The sequence below is a fragment of the Bactrocera oleae genome, chromosome 4 (assembly GCF_042242935.1).
Source record: "Bactrocera oleae isolate idBacOlea1 chromosome 4, idBacOlea1, whole genome shotgun sequence".
Lineage (NCBI taxonomy): Eukaryota > Metazoa > Arthropoda > Insecta > Diptera > Tephritidae > Bactrocera > Bactrocera oleae.
Window position 1 is genome coordinate 72,327,015 of NC_091538.1, and position 16,213 is coordinate 72,343,227.

The window sequence follows — 16,213 nt, forward strand, 5'->3', positions numbered from 1 at the left end:
ATGTTAGTGTTAACTGCCAAAGTGTACACACGAACACCAATACACACACACAGGCACAAATTCGACACAAAAGTTATAATGAAATTTAAATCAGCAGCAAAAGTAATAGTCTAAAATCGCAATTGATAACAGCAATAAATAACTACTACTATATAACTCACGTACATGTGAGCCAAGCGATAAGATCTACCGTTTTATACATACCGATAATGAATGTACATACATACCATATGTAAATAAATAAGAACGCTTAAACAACCATAAAATGCGTGGATTAAATATGCGAAATCCAATTGTTGTTGGTCAATGGGCTGCAAAAATACATGGCAACAAATACCATTGTGCGCGCCTAAAGGTATGCAAAAAAATTTTTCCAGGCGGATCTCATATTATCTAAAAATATTAAAGTTCTTCTTTATACTAGCGACAAGTATTTATTTCAAAATAAATATATATTTGTTCGTTGCCTCTTCCACGCGGCTTCAAAATCGGCTATCACACCTATAGCTTTTCAGAATTTCTATGCCCTCAAATATTTTATACATATGTATGTGTGTATTACTTCTGCAGAAATTAATCATTCTAATCTTCTGATGGATGGCTTGAATGCAAATATAATCATTATCATTAATTTTTTGCTTATTATAATCGCAAAAAATTCACCAAAAAGCGCTTTTTTCATGCCAAAGTGAGCATATTTACACAGAGTACATTTCATGGAAGTTTAGTCCTAATCAGCTAAATAATAAAACAGCTTTTTGCTTCATCAACATTTGGCGGTTTTCAATAATCAAAGAAATTTTTGGGAAATGTGCGAAAAACCTGGTTAAGCTCATTTGCATATTTGTACATGTGCACATACACCTACTCGTATTAGTCAAAAGCTTGCATGATTTAAAGCTGAAAACAAATATGTATATATTAAAGTTATTTATGTGATATTTATAAATTAATTATTTAGTTTGAAACACTTCCACATTAATTTTTTTTTTTTTTTGTACAAAAAGCATTATTTCCAAGCTATTGAATAATAATCCTCAAATCTCCTAAGGAACTGTTTCGAAGGAAAGTTTAAACGGTAAGATCTTCAAATCACAGGGTCGTATGTGATTTTGTAATTAGGCAACATGGAGATCCATTTAAAAATTTTTCCATTCATCTGATCAAATTTGACTCGGACTTATCCCATTAAACTTCGCGCGCAAGCCAAACCGATAAACTTTTTTATGCATTTTTGGTACAACAATTTTTTATGTGTGTATAAAGTTTGATCCGCCCATATCAATCAGTGAAGGTCATGAAGTCATCGAAAACTTGCCTCCTGAGTCATCCAGCTCTGCTAATGACGATAATATAGAAAAAGTTAAGGAAATAGTCCTTGAAAATTGTTCTGTTGGAAAGAGATAGCAGACGCAACACATTTTGGTTAATGTTTCAGATATGCAGCGATTCAATGCTAGACTCATACCAAAAGACCTGACCAAATTTTCGAGAACAAGTAGCTTTTAAACACAATTTAATATTAGCTGATAAACTGTTTGAAGAGAGCTCTTTTAAGGCCCCATAACTCACTCTCACCATACCTTGCATATTCATTTTACAGAAAGTATTAAAACAAAAACACAGTATTCCCCAGAACTATTTTTAGATTGTGTCATCCTTCGTCTCCGAAAAATTGCTGGTATCCTTTACGGAGAACTTACAATGCCTTGGTTGCGTATACGCTACGTTGCACCGGATGAATATGTTAAAAGTTTCCACATATGAAATATTACAATAAGTTTTATTTCATTTGCATGCGAGTCTGAAGTTTCGCTTGCTGTATAATTTGCAGTCATGAAGATTTTCTTTGCAATTTTTCAAACTTCTGGTAAAACCAAATTGGAAATTCACTTTTCAATGTGCATGCGAAAACTGAATTCCGTGACAAAAAATGCATCCGAAATGAATAAAGGCACCACTAGAAATATACCAATGTGTATGCAGATATAATTTCTTTGCGGTTGCGTGCGCTAAAGTTTAACCAGAAAAGTCGCAGCAAGCGGCGTGACCTTGCAAAGCGGCCGCAAATTTGTATGAAATACTAAACGCGGCGATATACAAAATACCAAAAAAATTGTAGGTTGTTGTTGTTGTTTTATAGGAATGAATTCATGAGAAGACTTGTTAAGCGATTTGATGTCATGCAACAATTTTAAAGCAATTTTGATGGCCATCCAATCAAACGAAGAGCGGCGAAGCGGACGCGAAGTAATGTCACTAACTAGCGCCAAAAATCAACAACACAACGGCGGCCGACTATGTTGTTGTAAAGATTAAAAGCGCTGCTTCCACAATTCGCGTGACGAAGCACCGCATCAACGACAATAACAATAATAACAACAAAAAACCAGTAAAAATTAAAAAAATTACAAAAAAATGCTCGCATCCAGCTTAATTCTCCGGCTTGTGACCTTTGTATGCCATGTAACAATGTGCGTGTGTGTGTGTGTGTGTCATCAAGTCAACCACATTGAGATGAACGCGATGATTTACCGCGCTGCACTTATGCTCTACGAATTTAGCTCGCTGCCATATTGCATTGTGTATGTGTGTGTATGCGTGTGGCTATTTACATATTTAGATCTGCGTATTACGAGCGTGCAAATACATTTTTGGCGCCAAACTGACAATGGTCGACAGCTGGCGATACAAAATTCTACACTTTTGTCAGCAAACTCATTCAGCGAACATGTTTGTTGTTCTTGTTGTCTGCTTGGTGGTTTGATGGTTGTGCGCGTTGATGACTGCGACATGCAATATTGGCCACAGCAACAACAAAAATGATAGAAAACATGATAAGCGCGTGACAGTGACACCAAAAGCAATTTTAATGAGTTCCTTGAGCGAACTTGATGAGCAAATAATTGGTTTTTCATTAGTACATATACCAAAATTATGTCACACATGCCCATCTGCGAGGGTGTGTGCGTGTTTAAAAGTTAATTTTCACAATTTTGTGGAGAATGTAAGTCAAGGCTCTGCAAAACGACTGAAAAACGTAATAAATTTTATTAATTATAATAAACGATATAAATTAATTGAGTTCATACAGTCTGCACTTTTTAGGAGAACAGTTGAAAGTATGTGTTATATAGTCTAAATACTACGGTGGTCTATGAGAAGCTTATTCCAAACTAAAACACACGCGGTTTATTTCTTAATGCTGTGAAATTCTTTGGCGGACAGATGGGAAGAAATCAGCGCAAGCTAGCAGATGATCGCACGACGTGTGTGAGAGTTTCAAAAACGATCTTGTACACAAAAATGTATACCCTGCCTGCGGCAAATCTTGACCTTCCTGCAAACTTCTCTGAGTTCGGATATGTCTGTACGTTGACTTTGATTTTTTTTATCAGTTTCCAAATTCAACACTAAGCAAGGTGCATGCATCTGCTGCAAATACGATACACTAAGAAAGACACTTTCGACTACTGCGCGTTGAAATATTGACTGAAAAAATATGTGCGTCCAGCTGCGACTCTATTAATAGCCGCTTGGAAATTCTGCCAGACCACAGCACGCAAGTGTTGATAATTGAGCTAAAGTTCCTTTAGAATGTGGCATGAAATATGTGTGTGTAAGCACAGATATGAAGGCATGCAAACGCGACCACTTAAACCTCCACACATACGCAATAACACGCCGCAAACCTTAGATATTGCTTAGCAGCATATATGCATAAGCAAGTATATATTTGTTTGTGTAAAGATATTGCCTCCAATATCCGCTTTACGCACACAACCGAAATCAATTTCTATCCAAAGTATCAAAAACAAATTCATACACCCACTGCAAACATTCTCTAATGCATACAACTAACTACATTTGGGTTCACAGTAAGCCTCGGTCAAAGCTGGCACGGCTGGTCGGTAAAGCCGCAATATGTTTGCTACTCAACGTTTGTGTATGAATACATTTTATCCCATCCATCAAGACCTGGGCCTAAGGCGATTTTCAAACGGCTTCAAATCGCCGCGAGCTAATACCGTCACGAAGCAGCTTGGCTTGGACCCTTTAGTCCGCCGCCGATAGGGCATTCAAATTTTCAAACAGGTGTGTGTGTGTGTGTATATGTGCTGTGAAATAAAGTCACGTATGCATGAACCAATTACAAGCCTATGCAAACGGCGCTGCTCTCTTTTTTGTGTCTCCTTTAGCCTTAAAGCGATAGTAATGGAAATATTGATAGTTGTTGCTTTTTTGCTGTAATGCTTCTATTACCCGAGAAAGATAGCACCAACACTTTAGAGGCGAATTCAAATTGGGTTTAGTTTTGCAAAAACAAGAGAGATGTAGAAAAATGTAGTATACATTTATGCAGCGTTGCCCTAAAATCGGCGTATAAGTTTCATTAGTATCCTATAAACATAAGGTGTTAACCACGAAAATATGTGATATAAGTATGAGAACCCTATTATTTATTCGGGCGATTAGACAAACGGACATAAAATCAATTCGCCTGGGTCACCGCAAGCATTTTGCTATATTTAACTCCATTTTTAGGTGCCACAAGCACCCGTTATATGAGCCAAACTAATAAAAGCGTTTTATAATTTTCATAATATGAGTATATATGTATGTGTGTGAGTGAAAGTGTGAGTGCTGATATGAGTGCACTCTATTTAAAATTTTAGCTTTGGAAGTGCAATAACTACCGACGCAAAATTTATTTTAACTATTTAAAACACAAATATGTAAATTATCTCTATTGTCGAGCTAATGAGTAATGCGTGTTCTTTTCATAGGCCATTGGTAGCCCAAATATTATTGTAAGCATTTTCCGCTCCATTTGATATTGAGAGTAACTAATTTTGCTGTGGAAGCAATTAAAATTCTAACAACAAATTTTCAAACCTCCAAACAATTAAGTATATATCATCCGGAAAAATGTTATAAAAACAATGAAAATTAAGCAAAATCTTCAGTTCCTTGGAAACTAGGTGAGCGCATGTGCAAAATATTTCGGAGCAGCTTTCAAAGTGAGAACCCAAAAATAATTCAAAAAAAAAAAATTACGATAAATTTCGACCCCACTTATTTTATATATAATATTTTGAATAAAATGTAAGTAATAAAGTAATATGCAAAAGCTATATTTTACATCATAAATAACTAGGTATAGTGCTGTGAAATCTTTTTGTGAAAAATACTCAACGATGTATGCAAAATTCAAGCCAGAATTAAAGTTTCAAAAGTTGTTTTTTTTTTGCTGTGATAGAAACACATTCAAGTATTTTGCTATAGGAGGGCATTGCTAATCATACAAGCTCCAAACTGACCATAATCAAAAATGGTTGAAGTTGTTTAAAACTCAAAAAAACATAGTTTCGTCTTAGTTTATTATAATTTTTTTTTTTGTCTTTTGTTGCATTACTGTTATTCATTTGAGCAAAGCATTAAAGGTTAATTTTTTTTTCTTCCATCAGTGATATCCATATTGTTTGAATATTCTAAATTCTACTAATATTTTTAAATAAAAGCTTTTTGTACACTAAAGTGTACTTGTTTCACTAACCTAATTCAAAGCTCGATCGAAGTTCGAAGCTCAAAGGCGTTATTGGCAATTGCCGATAATATATAATAATTATATGCAATCATATATATATATATATAACTTGCAGCTGGAAAACTTACTTCAGGGGAGCTTTCAGAACTTTTGAAACTATCAGTGACGTGAAAGCACAAATCAAACAATATACTTATCATTGATTAAACTTCTTCTTATTTGTTTTAGTTAGCAAAACCCTGTTTGGCTTTGACAGTCTAATCCACCTACTACATGGTATATGTATCTATCATCTAGTTTAGCTTTGAACTGTTTTGTTTATAAATATCTCTTTAAAAGTGGATTCTTATATAAATATGGGATTATTTTGCAAATATTTACTATTTCCGCTTTATGTCATTATGGCTCTAAAGTGGTGTATTCAAAAAACTAATAGCATTCAAATGCAAAAGTAAAAGTCCAGATATAGATAAACGAGTTGCGTGCTTTGCTTTCCAATCACTTACGATGTGTTTTGACCAAATTAAATGCGGCGCTTTTGACGTAAATGTAAACGTAAGCAGTATGGCATTACATCCTACATACATCTTAAGCGCTAGCAGGCGCGACATGTGCATACGGCGAACAGGTTTGAGGCGAATTCAAACTCAGCCGGCGATAGCAATAAACATTCTTTAATACACCGTTACAAGAGAGTACATGCACACACACACTGACATATGCATGTACATATGTACAGTTAGGCGCTCAGATGCTGACTGCAAGCGCTTATCGGCTACTGCGGCGCTAATCAGCTGTTACGCTGCATACTATCATACCAAAGACTTATAAGTAGCTACTTAAGCTGTTGTTGTTTTTGTTGTGTTCGTAGAGGCGAACGTGACTGAAGCGCTCGCTATACTATTTTTAGTTGTTTCAAGCTGACTCAAGCCAACTCCGCACTGGTTTATCACTGTAGCAAGTAGTTTGTATGGCAAAAGTGATTGGTGTAAATGTACAAAAGCAACAGCAAATACAATGTAAACGTCGGAGCTGTTATTGAAAGAAGCTAAAGCGTTTTTTCCAGTTGACCGCATCGCTTAAATGCGGAAAAGAAAGCTGATGTAACAACAGGTCGGGATAATGGACAGCCTTAGACTCAAGAAAACATGTTCATACAAGTATCTACTTGCTAGACTTAAATATATCATTATATTCTGCGTCGGTTTTAACACTCCCACAATAGAAGACTAATCTAGCGAATTTATTAATGGATAGTAAGTACTACTGAAAATCGTACACAAAATCATACACGTGTATTTCAAACTGTATTTATGCTCAGTGAATTCTATTCGAATCCTTAAATCGACGCACTTAATCTCTTTCTACTTTTAAGTCGACAAAAAAGTTGCTCACTTGAAATTTGCATTTTAATCAGACGGCTGTGTTGCCGAGCACCTCTTTGGAATCAGGCAATGTCAGCACTCACTTCCTCTATTACTGTTTTTTCAATAATATTTGTCGACATATTTTCATGTGCACTTAACTAGTGAATGAAATATGCATATAATTCCATTGCCACAGTGAATCATACCACCCACTCGGGGTGTATAGAGAGGTGCTGTGGACGAAATTAAATAAAAGGATATTCCAGAATGCAAAATACTCTAGAACAAACCCCACTAGTTGGTATTTATTCCGGACCGGTTGGCTAGTATTCCGGTCTAGTTTGTTTCCTGTCCGAAAATCATACTTATACTTAATTATACTTGTAGTTATAAACTAGCCCTTTTCTGACCAATAATTCACAGCAACAAATTTCTGTTCATGTTTTTTCTTCTCTGCGGGGTATCTATATACATAAATTTATTACTTGCCAGTGGAGAGCTTATTCAATTTATGCACATATTAAAGTAGGTAATCAATATACACTTTAATTTGGATTATTTAGTCACGTTCTAATCTACTGTGTTCTATTTCGGCATTCGTTGAAAGCGAAAATTAAATTTGTACAAGAAAAACCTAGCATAAAAATAATTATATAAGAAATCGGAAGATATTTGAATACTTTTACCTTAGCATTAAAATTTCAGTTTGAGTTCAGTTCAGGAACAATAGGAATAAACGTTAATTATACGAAGTGAACTCGAGCAATCTTAAATGTTCACACTGCTGTTGTTGTTAATATTTAAAACTAAGTTTGACAATATTATACTCATAAATTGGAACGATGCAAAACACATAGCATTAAATTTATATATACTCGGTTCATCTCCTTGAAGCAATTCAGTGATATTTACGCGTTAGTTGGATATGTATAAATGTTGAATTTCATTTCATTACATTTTCCTTTTCTCCACCACTCTTCAATGTGCAGTATGCTCTGGCTTCCAAGACTATCACCCTTGAAAACTCTAGATTGTTAAGTTAAAGCGTTTATCAGGTCGATTTTTGACAGAAAAATTATCTAAAAACAAAGCAATGTTTTTCATATTGTCACTAGAGAGATTTGTCGTCAACCGCGCTCCATTTATTATCTCAATTCCGTTTGTTAAAAACGTTAAATAGTTTTATCATTATTCTTATCAGGTGGTTCCAAATATGTGAATGACGAGTTATATATCGCTTTTTGAGCCAATAAAGGTCTTTTTATAAATATTGGAGTAATAATACTATTGAAAACAACCATCATATACTAAAAATTCACAAGAAAAGCTAACTCTCACAATTGCACATTTTGAAGCCAGAATGCTGAGCACGTTGACAAACAAGCCCTACAACTAGTTCACACATTTATGGATTTGTTACATAAACGAGTGTATGTAAGTAGATATATACTCATTTAATTAAGCTGGTTTCTCTCGGTCAGAAAGTATTCTACTTTTCACGTAACGGCGAATTGGACATAAAGAAGTGTAATAAATGCGCGAGTGCTTTGCTACGCAGCGAATTACGACAACTGCTCACAGAGCCAAAACAAGTCCAACCTTAACAGAAAATGAGTTATGCGCTATGTACTACGTGACGCCGGCAGGTAGTTGTGTCGTGCCAGCCAAACGACCAGGTGATCAGGCGATACAAGACAGACGATTACAGCGAGAAGTGGGCGCGCACGCGTACTTCTTCAACTCATTAAACGCGTTTCGTATCTGGCGGTGTCGCGCCGCTCGTTCGTTTGGCGCCTTTCGTGCCGCTTGCCGTTGTCCACTGTAACGGGGCGGCTGTTTAGTGTTGGATGCCGTCGCCGCGCCACACATTTCGCCTACTTGGGGTTTTGCGTATATTTGAGTGTCTGTGAAACACGTTTGCGCATTCAGTTGCGAATTTAATTTGAACCGAGGCGGTGCTCGTTGCCACTGTCTGCTTTCAGCCGCTTTCAATTGACTGTTTTCGAATTTCAATTTTGTTTTGCAACGCCATGCAATTGAATAATAAAATTTGAGTAGTATTGAGTGGAATTTGCGGTCGCATAAATTATTTGTTTGATGTGCAACCAAAACAACACAACAACAAGCTGGATGTCACTGCACACGGTGTAATTTGCGGTATCGCTGAGCTAAAACAAATAAATAAATAGAGAAAATAAACGAAATGAAACAGATTTAGATGTGAAAATCGAAATTTGTACGATTTGGAGAGCGAAAACTGCAGCTCACGCCAAGCAAACAGCCTGCCGCTTAGCCGATTTTCACCATTTCTCGCTCAAGTAAATAAATATCGATTATATCAGAAACAGCTTAAAAGCCGTTTAACTGTTCATACAAATTGGAATTTCGACGACTTTTATATTTTTGTTGTGTATGCTTAACTTGTGTTGCAGTTTTGATTAAAATAAATCGCGAAAATATTCACCTTCTAACCAACTTTCAGCACGAATATCAAAAGGCAGTAACAACATGTTTAATCTACGAAGCCAACTTGATAAGGTAAGTTGCAATTCATTGTGGCTTCTGGCTTTCAAACTCCCGAGTTGCGATATTTTATCAAAGTATTTATAGTAAGTTCACACCCATTCCACGCAACGCAACTTTGGGCTTCACTAAGAACTGTGTTCTTAACTGTGCTTAAATAAAAGCCCTCTAGGAAATACCTGCAGGAATTCTATAATTTCACAAAGTTCAAGACGGTTTCGTGTGGTCTATTCTCTGATTTGCTGAATAAAGTATGATTTGTACCAGAATTTTAAATGATGATTAAAGAGTTGTTAAAATATTTCACTATAATGAGAATTGCTTACATAAAGTAAAAAAAAAATATTGTAAATACTTACTAAATAAAGACTATTGCTTGTATTCAGATAAGGCTTAACACATAGTGAAGTGAGCGAGCAGCATACGCTGCGAGGTGAATTTGAAAGCTGAGAGTCAAAGGCATAGCTATAATAAATCACTATATATATTTTATAAAATGGAATTATAGTTTTTAGCCGAAATTCACAAAAATATGTATTATATTTCACATAATATTTTATATTGTGTAATTTTTTTGTTTCGGCTAAAAAGTATTATTAAATAATTCATAGCATATACTAATTTAATACATGTTAAGCTTGTTTAAGATTGCTTTTAATTAAATTTAGTAATGACACCTTTATTGGACACTCAGTAGAGCTTCCCACGTGGTTTTAAACATCTCTGTTAGATGACTAAAAGATATAAAAAAGTGGTTTTTAGCAACAATGTCGCTTTCTCATATTTTCCAACAGGGATTAAATACCAATCGTTGGAATGTATGTGAACGTAGCCGCATTGGAAAGTTTGCAAAACAATGCACATAACCGCTCAGCGGCAAACTTACGCGACTGGTGAAAACTTTTCGCGTACAAACGTTTCAACTCTCCAGCGAAATCAATTAGGATTCTGTTGACTGTGTCTCATATACTTACGTGCCACTACAACGTTATATAAATTATATACGTCATGTTCATATGTTAATGGTTTGCCGATAGCCTTTCAATTGCTGTTAATTACTTTGTCTAATAAAACCCAAGCATTTTATTAGCTACACACACTAACTAACTCTTGAAGTTACAAATTATTTTGTTGTTATTGAATAAACTAACATATAATACTTGTTGTTATTCAATGGTCTAACAAAAAGCCCTCTTCGATTCGCCACTTCTCTGCACGCTATATTTGAGCGCTGCTCTCTTGTCGACCTATTCGCATGCGCAGGCAACAACAAAGCTATCCTCTTTAATTCTACACTGGAGAGTTTGTGTATGCCAGACAAAAGAGGAATTGTATGCATTCAATATACTATAACGCCTAGACAACCATATATAGGTATAAAAATATACATTTTTATAGAACGTTTAAAATATAATATATAAGATACTTTGAAAAGGTTAATAATGAGGAAATTTAAAGAAGAAAAATGTGTTGAGAATTAGCAAGTCTAAATGAGCCAAAAAGGGGAAAAACTCATATAGATATTTACAAAATAATTTTAACATATTTTGAAGTCGATCTGGCGATTCGAGGTGCCGCAAACAAATACCCCTCCCTCCCGACTGTGAGGGTCACAAGAAATCACCAAATTGAAGAAAATAACTGTTTGGCGCCATTTTAAAGAACGCTATCAAGAATATCTGCATTTTTATCACAGGTTCTACAACTAGCTACCCAGTTACCATTTAATGCTTACGGTAAATCGAAATCATATTTTTGGAAACTCGTTAGTTTGACGTGTAAAGTCATTGGTATTCAAGTTCAAATTTATAAATTCATTAAGCAAATTCGTTTTTTAATGATTTTCCGCTATGTGCTTTTATGTTGTTTATGTTATGATTTCTGCTGTGTTTTATGGAATATACCGTTGGCTTTAAGCGACAACGTCTGAAACACTGAACTTGGCCTTGATTCGTATATACATATACATATACAATGCAGTAATGCAAATTATACAAGCACAGATGTTTATTACTATGCATATATACATATATATGTATGGGTCTGCACAGCTCCAACATAAAAATTTATCGAAGCATCTTTTAGGTCACAATTCGTTCGAAATTGCGCAATATTTTATTCAACTCACGACACAAATTGATTGTGTATGAATTTTTCATATTTAGCGATTGGCGAAATAAGTCCGTTTAATTTAATTTATGCATTTCGACAAAGCACGACAACGCAACAGCTTTCTCTTCTTATGTTATGTGTTCGCCTACGAATTGTGTTCACAAAGCAGCTGGGAAGGAAATGGCAATGTTTTGCTTTATTTCAAAAGCCGGCTTGCATGAGTCTTTCGTCACTTTTGATTGTATAATTTCTCACGCATTCCATCAAATTTCGCGTTAGTTTCTTCCGCTCCGCAACAGCTGAGCGAAAATGAGCACACCTAGAATAGCCGAAAACAGGGAATCCCAAACGCAAATCTAAGCCATTCGCTATTTGTTTGCCAAAGTATAGGTCCATAGATGTAGAGACTAAGCTCATTACGGCCTCAAATAGTGCATATTAATTATTTTACTAGACCTCTGGTAAAGTTCAATCGGAAATGAAATTCTACACATAAATCCGCATTTGGCGACCGGTAAAGTGTCTCATTGCCAACTCGGCTACCACAGTTTACTAATCGCTTGTGCGTACTGAATATTCGTAATATTTAATTTTTGTACTTTCAAGTGTGTTGACGTACATATTTACTCTGCACCTAGTTTCTGCGATGAATGAATTGAAAAAAAATTTAAAGGAAAATTAGTAAATTTTTCGATTACTTATTCAGATGTAGGAATACGTGTATATTCGAAAAAAAGATTCTTAACACTTTTGTTATATTTTTTTGTTGTGAGTGGAGTTTATTTTATCAGAAGAATTTTTGGTGATTTGAAAAGTAAACAAATAAGCTTCGCCCGAAATGACATTTGGTGAAGTCAACGCTTGAGCGCATATGAAATGGTGATTTGCTATTAAATATTTGATATTCACGATTGAAAGCGTTTGTAGAAATATACATATGTATCAACATAAATTTACGTTACCTAAATTTCAAATAAAAAACCATAAAAATTAGTAATATAGACAAAATTTTGACCATTTAATGTTGGAACAGTATTTCAGAAACACAACCACCGCGACAACGTCTAATAAAGGTTCTCTTGTTCATTTAATTTGAATCACTTTCACTCACCATAGGTCCATGTTCAACCTTAAGAAGAAAAAGTGAGCATAGCCAAAATTTACATTTTTCAAGCTATCAATCATTCTCTCGCGTATACATGCTACCACATGTAAACATATAAACATACATACATATATGCCTTGACAAATGCTTTGCTAATGAGTGCCGGCTCTTTAACATGTTTAAAAGCGTTTAGCTCATCATGTTTGTTTTCACATATTTTTGTTTGCTTTCAGTCTTCACTTAATTTTTGTTACTTTTCCGGCCAAATTTGCTTAAGTGACGTCATCACATAAAGAGCACACACATTTCGTACGACAATCTTAAAATTAGCGCTGCTGAAGACTGTAGAAAAAAAGTAATTGAAAACTCACTGAAGCTACTTAAAATTACCTCATTCCAATGTATAAATGCGAACAAGTGTAAAAAAAATTAAATAATTTAAAATTGCTGTTATAAGTGGCTTTCCTAAATGTTTTTAAGAAGAGCTTAACTTTTTGCTAACTCCTCATATTTGTGCCAATGAATTATACTCAATAAAGCTCATCGGCACTGTAATATAACTGTTTACGGGCGCGCGCCTGGGAGGAGCAACGAATAATCTGATCTAAAGTTTTAAGGTTTCTGCCGTCCTGAGTCTTTAAGACAACCAGTTTGATTCGTCGAAGCGAAAGAGTTTCGTCTAAAGGGTTTTCTATTAAAAAGTACTAAAACAATGACCATGCATTGACCAATCTAACCTTTGTCCACGTCGTCCCTTATAGCTTAAGTTCCATCGTGAGACTGCGATACATTTATCTCTGCTTTAAAATTTGAAGTTTGTTTATTTATAAATTAATATTATATAATATAAAACTCGGAAGGAAGGTTTTCACAGTAGACAAGTTTGAAAGGAAGTAAATTCAGAATGATGCTCCAAATGCAAATACTGAACGAAATAACTTATAGTTTTATTAATATTATTTATCAATTATCTCGCTATCGCTGCCACCTCACTTCCCAGCGGTCGCCGCCATCGCCAGTCCATTGCATTGACGTCGGCCCGCGCATGTATGGAATAACAATTAACGACTCCAGCGCCAACGATAATTAACAATTAAGGTAGATTTTTCATCACCATATAAATACAATCGAAAACAATAAAAAACACGTGCCCAAAACACACATGACCGCTACAGTAAATCCAGTCAAATTCAAATTTTCAGTGGAATTGTGGAACATCTGAATTTACTCCGCTTAATGCATTCAAAAATATGCATTTCGACTCGTTAAATTCGATTTTTTTTTTCATTTTCTTATTTTAGCGGCATTCGAGAAAGTGTTACATGCATCTGCAATCAAGTAGTTTAATCTGACGCACAACTGTAAATGTATTACGAGTATAACAACTGTTCAAAATACTACTACTTAAACTGAACTCAGCTCAATTCAACGCAACTCCATCAAATTGGTTTTCATAATGCAAATCATTATAATTTTTTTGCTCGTATTAATTAAACGAAGTTGAGGACTTAATATTAATTCATAAGAGAGGTTTATTTTTTCTTTGTTGTCAAGCGAGGAGTTTTGGTATACTATAGGTCGCGGAAGAGGATCGTAGTAAAACTTATATGTTACAAAAAATGGTCAATTCCTGAAAAGGAAACCGAAGTAATGTCGGCCTTCAAAAATATCTATCATTCACTGGCACAAAACAGCGGTTTTTAGAACTCTTAACAGAAATAACTTCCAAAATAAAAATGCCACACATTTCCACAGACCCTTGATTTAAAGACAATAAATGGCGATCGATTTTGCCCGGCTGACTGATATTAATTATGCATACGTTTTCATTATGAATCGATTGATTGCAATAATATATTATTAAGAAAAAAAGCTCTATGTATTAAGCAGTTCGGTTGCCAGGTTATCGCACTGAATTATTTATAAATGAAATGAAAATTATATATTTTCATAAATGCGTTGACCCACAGCCATTGAATGCATTCAATATAATTGCAGTGATTAATTTATAATCGGCCAAATATCAAGCGTGTGGCAAAGTGATTGAATGTAATTGTAATTTCAGCATAAAAAAGAACACACAAGTGCGGACAACTTTCCGCCGAACGAGGCGTGAATTCGTGCAATTTGTGCTAAAAGGCGCAAATATTTTAATTAGAATGAAAGAAGTAAAACTCGGTGTGATTAGCTGGAATTCACACTTGACAATTTTTCAAATAGTCACCGCTCAATTTTCTTAGCTAATGCCAACATAAAATAGATTACACATACTTACATTTGCATTGTTTAAAAAATTCCCCGCAAATTTGTGTAATCCAGAAAAACCGAAATAAATAATTTAGATAACAAAACTAAAGGCGAGTTTGACGCTTGCAAATAGTTGATTACTAATTTTTTACTAATAGTTCAGGACACAAGCCAACTAGTAGTTTCGCAACCATCTTCCAACAACGTTGTTCGGCGTATACAGAATGTTCGTGTCATCAAATATTTATGCACATTTGATACAAATATTTGTATTCAATTTCAAGTGTTTTCATTCAACAATGATCTCTCGATGGTCAGGGCAAACGTGTGTGTTTCCCTCAGTTCAAATACTTGCAGTGTCAACGAGGCAAGAAAAACTAATTTAGCAAATAACTACACAACACTTCTAATAAGAAAAACACTTGCCGCAATTACAAAATTATGCAAGTGTTTTAAGGTTGGACTATAAAGTCTGCGTATACTTCGATCTTGTTGGTATTGATTGCCGAGTATCTGGGTTGTAAGCAAACAACTGGGCTTTCAAGCTGATTATCCCAAAATGTATACTTTCAGATAATCAGAGTATTTAAAGAGTATTTGCCTGCGTCTGATTTCAGATGCTTTGTGCTAGAGCTTCCTTCAAATAAATAGTTTATCTTTAACACTGGCGCGTGATGTATTTTTGTAAAATACCAGCAGTGAGTTTCAGTTTTAGAGCAGCTCGAAGTTTATCATACTTTTTGAGGGAATGAGCAACCGTCCCAACTTGTGATGGGAAGCGTTGGAATGTAACAGTTTGGTGCGAATTTTGGTGCGTTGACGTGTTTGGCTCCTTGCTCACTCCTTTTAAAATCTGTCTGTTCCTTTTAAAATAAAGCTGTAAAGGCATTATGCAAAATGTTAAGTACAAGAGATGTTCTCATACATACACATAGCCAATAAAGTCTGCGTTTACCCGACACATTTTTTTAAGTGAAGTAAAAACACAATGTAAATAGGTAATTCAGTTCAAACTTGCTACATGTATTTCTTCTTTACATTTTTAAGTTCAAAATGCAAAAACAAAAATGTATATTCCTATTTTAATTTTTGTGATAACGGGATTTTAGTGTAAGAGCAAGTAAACATAGGCACCATTAAGTCTGCGTTCAGTTAGCTTGAATTGGAGATACAGTTACTTCTCATGAATTTGTTCGTTCTTTTTGCGTAGATTATATTGTGTTTTTATATAATTAGTCGTTTAAAGAGCTCGTGACGCGTTTTAATAATATTTAAAAAAAAATGGAAACCAAAGGAAAATAAAAAAGTCTG

The 16,213-nt window shown here is 34.8% G+C and overlaps 1 protein-coding gene across 4 annotated transcripts in view; it reads left to right on the forward strand.

Moving 5' to 3' along the window:
- Positions 1–6,783: 6,783 nt before the first annotated feature.
- The window catches only part of LOC106620646 (kinesin-related protein 6), a 29,143-nt gene continuing 19,713 nt past the window's right edge, over positions 6,784–16,213 (forward strand). The window contains exons 1-2 of one of the 4 annotated variants that reach the window (XM_036367418.2): positions 8,557–9,233; positions 9,398–9,453. In XM_036367418.2, coding sequence (XP_036223311.1) covers positions 9,424–9,453 — 30 coding nt within the window. In that variant the 5' untranslated portion in view covers positions 8,557–9,233; positions 9,398–9,423. Of the gene's footprint in view, positions 6,805–8,556; positions 9,454–16,213 lie in introns of those variants that run through there. The other 3 variants (XM_036367417.2, XM_014239231.3, XM_036367416.2) reach the window with 3 other exon arrangements.